General features: G+C 37.4%; 1 protein-coding gene and 1 non-coding gene across 2 annotated transcripts in view; both read right to left on the bottom strand.

The window, feature by feature from the left end:
- Positions 1-9,984, bottom strand: part of SYDE2 (synapse defective Rho GTPase homolog 2) — a 38,980-nt gene that overhangs the window by 17,036 nt on the left and 11,960 nt on the right. Inside the window, exon 3 of the mRNA XM_023509884.1 lies at positions 4,761-5,902. Within this exon, the coding sequence (XP_023365652.1) occupies positions 4,761-5,902 (1,142 nt within the window). The remainder of the gene's footprint in view (positions 1-4,760; positions 5,903-9,984) is intronic.
- LOC111723364 lies at positions 3,063-3,169 on the bottom strand. Its single transcript, XR_002771928.1, has one exon. It is a non-coding gene; the product is annotated as a U6 spliceosomal RNA (small nuclear RNA).

The raw sequence follows: 9,984 nt of genomic DNA, 5'->3' as shown, positions 1-9,984 counted from the left end.
TCTTTAAAATTAGTATATAATTGAAATAAGGTTCCAGTATACCATTTTGGTATAGCTTTTTGAGGAAAAAAAAAAAAAGAACAAGAAAAGATTCTTAAGAACACATAAAAGCAAATGTGGGTTTGTTTATTTTGGGGTTTTTTTCTCAGTTTTTAGCCCGGGCTGGGTTTGAACCCACCACCTCTGACATACAGGGCCAGAGCCATACTCCTTTGAGCCACAGGTGCCGCCCAGGGTTTTTTTTCTTTTTAACTTCTCAAAGTAACTCATTATAAAGGGATGGAGGAAATTTAAAATAATATATTAATGATAAAATAAAACCTTTAGCTTAAAATTTACTGATATATAAGATAACAGACACTATCATCCCATCAACCTGCATTGAAAAGATTTGGTTTTTAAACACTATTAGTCCATATACATTCTAAAATATTTAGGAAGCTTAGTCACCTTGAATTGAAGGAAAAGTTATGGAAAAAGAAATTATTTTATGACAGAAATAGGCCAGGCACGGTGGCTCACGCCTGTAATCCTAGCACTCTGGGAGGCTGAGGTGGGTGGATTGCCTGACGTCAGGAATTGGAAACCAGCCTGAGTCAGAGTGAGACCCTGTCTCTAAAAATAGCCGGTGCCTGTAGTTGTGGCAGGCACCTGTAGTCCCAGCTACTTGGGAGGCTGAAGCAAGAGGATCACTTAAGGCCAAGAATTTGAGGTTGCTGTGAGCTGTGACGCCACCGCACTCTACCGAGGATGACAAAGTGAGAGTCTGTCTCAAAATAAATAAATAAATAAAGACAGAAATAAAATACAAACAATCCTCAAGGATTTGAAGTAGGAATCGCTATAAAATTTAACACTGTAAAATGTTATAATATAAATGATCTAAAAGGAACACACACATGGAATTTACACACACGGGTTTACTTCTGACACTAATTTCTTCTGGTTCATTAAATAACGGATAGAATACACTATAGAAAGTTGGTCTCAATATGGGCAACTGTCAATAAAGGATACAGGGAGATGTTATCTAAAATATCTGAAATATCTAAGTAATAATTGAAAAATAGTGGAGGGAGGGGGATTGGAGGGATCACTTCTGTGGTTTGTCTTACAAGGGTACGAGTGAAACTTTCTAAGAGTAGAATATGAACAGTTTAGCACAATAACTAGGTAAATGACATGAAAGCTATGTTAACCAGTTTGATGAAATGTTTCAAATTGTTTGTGAAAACACCACACTGTATCCCAGAAATGCATTAATGTACATAGTTACCATTCAACTAAAAAAAAAAAAAAAAAAAAATAAAAAAGGCCCTAAAATTAATTCAAAAGATAGTAATGCAAGGTGCTGCTACACTCAAAAGTATCACCATAATTATGGAAAGCAGAGGAATATACTAAAATGAAAATTAAAATCTCCTACTCTTACCCACATTTATGTACATTCACAGTTGAGAATGTATGTTACGCTGGTCACATCATCTCAAGAAAAACACAATAAAAACGCAGATGGCCCAGAGAATGAAACTAAAATATTAAATGGGATCAAAGGAAATGCTACCACAATAAAAGAAACCAATGTGCCTACACCAAAAGGGCTATAGTCCTCTTAAAGTGTCATAAAATCCCATAATAAGGATGTATTCCTTGAACTTGAGGAGAGGTACCAAGAACAAGTTAAAGGAAGTATTACTTAGTAGGCAATAAATCAAAGGAACAGTTTATCCCGAAGCTGAAATTACAAAACTAACTTTTAAAAACATGAATGATGAATAAAGAAAGGAAAATCAACATAGATATTACAAGGAGAGGATATTTTAGGGCCTATCCCTAACTTCAGAATCAAACCCTTGAAGTCTATATTCGATGCTTCTCTCAGAAGCTGTCCTGGGTGGACCATGAGTGTGATTACTGAAGTAACTTTTCCATTGGAAGCAAGAGATAGGTAGTAGTGGCTCAAAGCATCTGGAAGACACAAAGACTCATGCTCCAAACTATTTTTGTATGACTATCAAAACTAATTTTCATAGTGAACAAACAAGAATAATTACTGAATAAAAAGATGTTCAAATTTTCTTTTCTTTTTTTTTTTTTTTTTTGAGACAGGGTGTCAACTCTGTCACTTAGGTTGGACTGCAGTGGCACCATCATAGCTCACTGCAACCTCAAACTCCTGGGGTCAAGCAATCCTCTTGCCTCAGCCTCCAGAGTAGCTAGGACCACAGACGCATGCCACCATGCCTGGCTAATTTTACTAGTTTTTGCGGAGATGGGGTTCTTGCTCTATTGCCCAGGCTGGCCACAAATAATCCTCCCACCTCAGGCTTCCAGAGTCCTGGGATTACCACTGTGCTCAGATGGTATTCATAATTTAAGTACGATGCCAGCCTGTAAAATGCAGGCACAATAAGCCTCTTTCTCTGTGTGTGTGTGTGTGTGTGTGTGTGTGTGTAGGTGTGTAGGCGGGGAAAGGAAGAAGCAAGAGAGACAAAACAAAAAAGGTCTTTAAAAAGTACAGTTCGGCTCGGCGCCTGTGGCTCAAGTGGTTAAGGCGCCGGCCACGTACACCTAAGGTGGCAGGTTCGAATCCCCAGCCGGGCCTGCCAAACAACAATGATGGCTGCAACCAAAAAATGGCCAGGCGTTGTGGCGGGCACCTGTAGTCCCAGCTACTTGGGAGGCTGAGACAGGAGACTCGCTTGAGCCCAGGAGTTGGAGGTTGCTGTGAGCGTGATGCCATGGCACTCTACCCAGGAGGATAGCTTGAGGCTCCGTCTCAAAAAAAAAAAAAAAAAGTACAGTTCCAAAGGCACAACAGTAAAACTTACTTTTTAGTTCATAGGAAATCATTATTAAAATATAATCTTTCTAAAGTACAGATATAAAAAGCACTGCTAAAAATGTTCTCGGCATTTACAGTAAGTGTTAACAATCTTTATAAGCCTGCTTCTTATAAGTATTTCAGAAAACAGACTGTAAAAGTACAGTGTCATTTGAGTTACTAATTTTAATATTCAACTATAAAAGTTTCTGCTTAATAATTAGTTTCAGATTTCTTTTTTAATTTGGAACACTTCATTAATTTGCATGTCATCCTTGCACAGGGGCCAAGCTAATTTTCTCTCTATCATTCCAATTTTAGTATATGTGCTGCCAAAGCAAGCACTTTAATAATTAGTTTTAAAGTTTGCCTAATCTGGGCAGCACCTATGGCTTAGTGGGTAGGGCGCCAGCTCCATATGCCAAGGGTGGTGGGTTCAAACCTGACCCCAGCCAAACTGCGACAACAACAACAAAAAATTTAAAGTCTGCCTAATCTCTTAAGTCTCTACATAATGCCTGAAAAAAAAAAATGAAGGGAAAAACAGAGAATCTTAAGGAAGAAAAATAATGGACCAGAAGTTAGATTGGGAAGTAAAGGCTTCATTCCCACACAGACAACACAAAGTTGACATAGAATCATGTACCTGAGTTAGAAGTCGTTTGAAAAGTTCAGCCTCAGGAAACTACTATATCTACTTCTATAAGACCCACAAATAAGACCCACAAAGATTAAGAGACTTGCCCAATGTCACACAGCTAAGTAATAACAGAGGAGAAATCAGAATCCAGGTCATCTGCATCTTATTGTAAAACCTCACTAACTTGAACTGCTTCTATAGTTACCATGTTAAGTTCAAAGTGAGTTTATTAAGGAAATTCTATTTCAGATTGTGATAATTACCCTCATTATCTTTTACATTTTTAACCAACATTGTAAAACTGTTGGCACTAAAGTAGAAATAACTTAGAACATAATGTGTTCACAACATACATACGTTTTAACATGTATCACAAAAACTAGAGTAAACTATTACTTATACCCACGGATAATATCCTCAGTGATATGCTGTTTCTCATTGTCATGAGAATAAAAAATAAAGAAAGATAAGGTCTATTATAACTAGCTAACATGTACATATCTTGTTACAACATCAGACTTTTTTGTTTTAATACATCCCCTTGCCTTCCTACTTAAAAGAAAATGAGATGATCTTTTTTTTCTGAGGCAGAGTCTCACTTTGTCACCCTTGGTAGAGTACCATGGTGTCACAGCTCACAGCAACCTCAAACTCTTGGGCTTAAGCGATTCTCTTGCCTCAGCCTCCAGGTAACTGGGATTACAGGTGCCTGCTACAATGACCTGCTATTTTTTGTTGCAGATGGCACTGTTTAGCTGGCCTAGGCCGGGTTCGAACCCGCCAGCCTGAGTGTACGTGGCCGGCACCATAACCACTGTGCTATGGGCGCCACGCCATGGAATGTGTTATTAGTAGGTCCTCTCCTCATCCTCCAGGCCATTCCAGAGTAAAGAGTAGTTTCTCAAGAATGGGACTGCGACAGTGTAGGGAATAAGGGCAGGGAGTTGATTTTAGGAGAGAAGCAGGAATCACTGTTAGAACTCCTTCTCAGAGGACTGTCAAACCATGAAGGAGCATTTCTTAAAGGAATCAGCCTTCACCTGTTATTGGCAAGTGAATTAGAAAGTAAACCTGACCTCTCATTATGAGGCCCAGGCAGTGCTGTGCCACAACTTATATTGTGGAATCATCTAGCATGCTCTCAATCATTCACAACATAGTTATGAATTACGTCTTAAACATTAATAGAACAAAAATAAAGAACAGGAATGGGAAAAATATCTAAATTAGATTTTTTTTATCTTGCTTTGAATTCCTTTCCCCAAGACTTAACAATCAACCAGTTAATTAATCAGCCAACAGAGGAGGTAGTAGAGAAACATAGTGAAATAATACCTGACAGCCTCTCTTTTCAATTTCCGTAATACATTTCTGTATCAGGAGTGGCACCGTCAATCCTACATTTTCTTTCTCTACAACTTTTCGAATATCAACTCCAAACATTACTGGTTCACAGTTTATATCTAGCCCATTAAGAGAATTCTCCCACTGCTCCATAAGAGTCACTTTCACATAAATAAGACCTCTGGGCTCAAGTTTGACAGCCAATTGATGCGTCTTTGTTACTCTGAATAAGGTGGGAAGAACAACAGTTCCATGACAACAAACTCTATTTTTTCTCGGTGTGGGTTCCCAACTGAATACTACTAGTTTCAAATGTTGTGCATTTTCAATTTCTATGTTGAAAGTGTGATCCATGTCTAAGAATGTTGTCCGACATGTGAGCAAAGCTGTTCTTGCTTTGTTTACTGAATCTACCTGAATTGCACAGAAGACATCTTTTGAATCTATCCGGGGTGGTTTCAAATCCTCAGCACCATAGAAATGCACACTCATGAGCCCAGATATGTACTGTGAACACTTGGGTTGATCAGAAAAGCTGTAATGTCTAAAAGCATCGATGTCTATTTCATTCTTGCTACAACTATTAGAAATTATTTCTTTTCCTTTTCCAAATTTGTTTTCGGATCCATGTTTGCTAGATTTAGTTATAAGTTCCGGTGAGTCTCCATCACTGAGGTAACCACCTTTACAGGAATACTTCGAACTCACAGAGGTTTTCTTCTGGTAGCTGTGCTGAGAAGATACACTGGTGTCAAGATGGTACCGGCTTATAACATTCCTCTTAGCAGCTGTGGCTGTGTTCCCAGAAGGGAGAATAACAGTGTGATGAATTTCTGGACAGTTACATTTAGATAAGGACAGAGTATTATCTGGACTGTTTATATAATTCAGGGTTCCCTTAGCACTCAGCTTTCGGCTAAATTCTGGCAACTTTTTCATTTTCATGGAAAGTTTCCTCACAGTTCGTGGAGATTTTATTTTATCTGGCAAAGACCAATTAATTGAATTGCCTTTTTTCACAGGGCTAGGGGTTGGAGAAGATGGTTCCGTAACTCCCAATTCAGTCCTATTTGTAGCAGCCAGGATCCCAGGACCTTTAAAAAACAAGATAAAAACAGACATTATAAAGTGATATGTTTTGATTTCTAATTTTATAAACCATCAACTAAATAAATACTCACATAGAAATTATTCCCTTGTTTCATCTCAATGATGAGACCTAGAAGTTCAGGTCAAACTCTATCACCACATTCAAGGAGAATACTGTATTATCCCAACTGTTTAAAATTTAAATTAATGTTTCATACTTTATTCCTAATAGAGGAAGACCTAATAATTCTCATATCATAATCTAATCTATATAACATGTATTTCACAGGTAAAATGAGAAAAAGTGTTCATTTTTAAAAATTGATATATGAGATAACCTTTTTTTTTATTAAATGATAGCTGTATACATTAATGCAAATATGGGGTACAGTGTAGTGTTTTCATATACAATTTGAAATACTTTCATCAAGCTGGTTAACATAGATTTCATGTCATCTGCTTAGTCATTGTGTCAAAACATTTATATTCTAGTTCTAGAAAAGTGAAATAACCTTTCTTTAAAGTACAGTTGAACCTGGTCTATAGTTAATCATCTCCCTACATTGACCGCTTCCTTAAGTTGACCTAATTTTTATAGCCAGACATGTACCACATGTACATATCAGTACAGGAGGCCTAGCTGACCACCTCTGTATGTTGACCAGTGGGTTAAAGTCCCTTGGCGGGGGGGTCAACTGACAAGAGATTCTACTGTATTAATATTCTCCCTCCATCCCTCTCTGTGTCCTACTGACAAAGAAGCAGTTTCTTTATAGAGAGAGGACTATTTTAAGTATCCCTACTAGGCTTTTCTGCTAAGCATCTAATAAGAAAGAGTGTTTAATAAGATAGACAAAGCATGCCTTGTATTGCTAATCATAGTACAATTCTACTGGCTTACTACTCTAAAACATGATGTAGTAATCAGGATCCCATTTAGTCTATAACCGTTAATCTATTTTCCCTAGCCAAGAAGAGCTATCCTGTATACTAAGTGACTCTTGGTTTATTAAATTATTGAGTTTAACATTCTGACTCTATTTACACATTTTGAGTAAATAATTCCTTCTGAAGTCCTTAACTAATTATTAAAATGAAATACTGTACACATAGCTGGGCATTGTGGCGGGCGCCTGTAATCCTAGCTACTTGGGAGGCTGAAGCAAGAGAATCTCTTAAGCCCAAGAGTTTGAGGTTGTGGTGAGCTGTGACGCCACGGCACTCTACTGAGGGCAACATAGTGAGACTCTGTCTCACAAAAAAGAAAAAAGAAAAATAAAAGAAAAAAGAAATACTGTACATGATAGCAACTTTTAATGCAGACAAGACTGAATTTATTAGAACAAAATTGCTTTTTTGTTTTATGAAATCCAAGAGCTAAAATATTACCAAATTCCACAATCATTTAAACTACAACTATACTAATCAAAGCACACACTAGCTTTAAGAAGAAAGCACACTGCCTGGGTGCAGTGGCCCCTGTCTATAATCCTAGCACTCTGGGAGGCTAAGGCAGGATAGCTTGAGCTCAGGAGTTTGAGAACAGCCTGAGCAAGAGTGAGATCCATAGACCCCATCTCTACTAAAAACAGAAGTAGAGGAGGAAAGAAGAAGGGGGAAAATTGTTGGGTGCTGTGGCAGGGGCCTGTTCCAGCTACTCAGGAGGAGGAGGCAAAGAGGAAGGTGTGAGCCCAAGAGTTTGAGGTTGCTGTGAGATATGATGCCACAGCACTTCACCCAGGGTGAGTGAGACTCTGTCTCAAAAAATAAAAAGAAGAAAAATGAAACTACTTCAATGTAAATTCATAAACCAGGCTAGAGTTCTTCACCACCTAGAACAGTAACTGACACATGGCAGGAACTCAATATTTAGTAAATAAATGAATTACTCAACCAACCAACTGTAAATTAGTAAGCCTTTTAGGACGTACAGTAGAGGAACTACCAATAACAGTTATAAGCCATAAAGACCAAATAATGGTACTAGTAATTGATGCTAATGAAACAAAAAGTAACACGATGCAGATCACTGCAATAGCACTGGTAACAATCGATTAACACTCAACATTAGGGAAACAGGTCAAACAAATTAGGACACATCAGCCCAATTAAATACTGTACTATTATAAAGCTTGAAAAAACAACATTAACCTACATGTAACACTGCAAGATGAAGATACCAAGTGAAAAAAACAAAATCTAAAAATGACAAACACTAATGACTGCAACTAGATAAAAGACGCACAAACATCAGAAAGCTAATAAGCAATTGGGTTAGGACGATTTTTATAATTTTTGTTCATATTCAAAATACTTATAGTTTTCTGGTTCTCTGATCAGTTATTTGAAATTCAACCTTTCTCTTTGCAAATTTCTCAACAACTTTCTGCCAGTATGGCTGAGAAAAACACATCACTTCAGGTGAATTTACTATCAATATAAGACAAAAAAATATGGCATATAAATAAACTGTCTAAATATTTCCCTTGGTCAATGTAGGATTGTGATTATATTCAATTACAGGTTTGCAAAAAGTATGACAGTAAAAAAGGAAACATAAAATGGCTTCAATACCATACTTTTAAGTTTCTTTTTTTTTAAGTGTCTGGTAGTCTTTCCAGGTTTATAATTTGCTACAAACATAAAAAAATAAGAACAGTAACTTAAAATACGTGTCACTCAACAGATACTGGGTTTCAGACTTTGCTCTTACCCTCCTGCCTTCGCTCCTTCTCCGCACCGCTCCACACAATCACTACACGTCAGTGGTTCTCAAGCTTCCTAATGCCATGGCCCTTTAATACAGTTCCAGTGGGTCACGACCTACAGGTTGAGAACCATGGCTATCTGTGATGCTGCAGCCTTCCCTATTCCTCCACCTGGATCGCAACCTGCATTCCAAACTACTATTGTATATGGTATTTATTTTTCTATTTATCCAGATTACAGAAAAAAACACACATTCACTCTCAAAAATTAGTCCACAATTAAAACAAAGGAAAAAATTTTAATTATCTTCAATGCCAACACTTAAAACAGTACAATAAAATAAAATAAACAAACAAAAAAAAAACAGTATAGCTTTCTGAATTTCTTTCTAAATTGCCTTCATATGGTACACACAGTTTTGGAACTCATTCTCTTAATGTTATATAACATTTACTCCACCTCTTCATGTCACTGAGAAAAAGTTTCAAATCTTGGGCAGCACCTATGGCTCAAAGGAGTAGGGCCCAGGCCCCATATACTGGAGGTGGCAGGTTTCAGCCCAAGCCCCGACCAAAAACTGAAAAAAAAGAAAAAAAGAAAAAAAGAAAAGAAAAAGCTTCAAATCTAAGTAGTTCATTTGTAAAGTACAGAAATACTAATAAGGAAACAAGAAAAGTCAGGGGAAAACTTGAGGTGAATTATCAAGCCTGCTATCAATATGGGCAACTGGGGCTTAACCTCATGAGAAAACTCTGGGAAAAAACATAGAATTCAGACACAGAATTATCCTACCCAGGGAGTGAGGGGGCTGAGGTGGTCAGTTATGTATCAGCTCTTGTCAGCCGCTGGTTAAGAGGTACTCCCAGGCTGCCCCACAGAGAGATTCCCCAAGACTTCAGAGTCCTCAAGCGGAAATGCAGATACTGGTGGCTAGAAGTAATAGGCTTCCCCCAGGTAAATATTAATAGTAAGCTAAGTAATAAAACCCAAGGGAGATGGAGCAGGGCACTGACAGCATCTGTCATGTCTCACCTCTTTAAATATTCTCTATCATTTGAAATTGTATAAATTAAAATGACTTGATATATGTCAGCACTGCTTTCTAGTCTACATTTGATATTTGCAACCAAATGTCCCCTATGTTTCATCTCCTGGGTAGCATACCTGAGACTAAAAGAAATACAGCAGAAAGTTGGAGGCTGTTGAGGAGGAATAAAACCATTCGGTTGAGTTATATGAATGCTTTCTTTTGCAGATCAAAACCTTTTTAATACCAGCAATTTCACATAGTTCAATTATTTCCTTTCTGAGTTCCGTAAATTTAATGGCATCTATCTGTGAGTCTTCACTTCTTTTTTTTTTTTTTTTTTTTTTTTTT

Source organism: Otolemur garnettii, unplaced genomic scaffold (assembly GCF_000181295.1).
Source record: "Otolemur garnettii isolate 467f Iridium unplaced genomic scaffold, OtoGar3 scaffold00010, whole genome shotgun sequence".
NCBI classification, from domain to species: Eukaryota; Metazoa; Chordata; class Mammalia; order Primates; family Galagidae; genus Otolemur; species Otolemur garnettii.
This window is presented reverse-complemented; position numbering and strand designations above follow the sequence as displayed.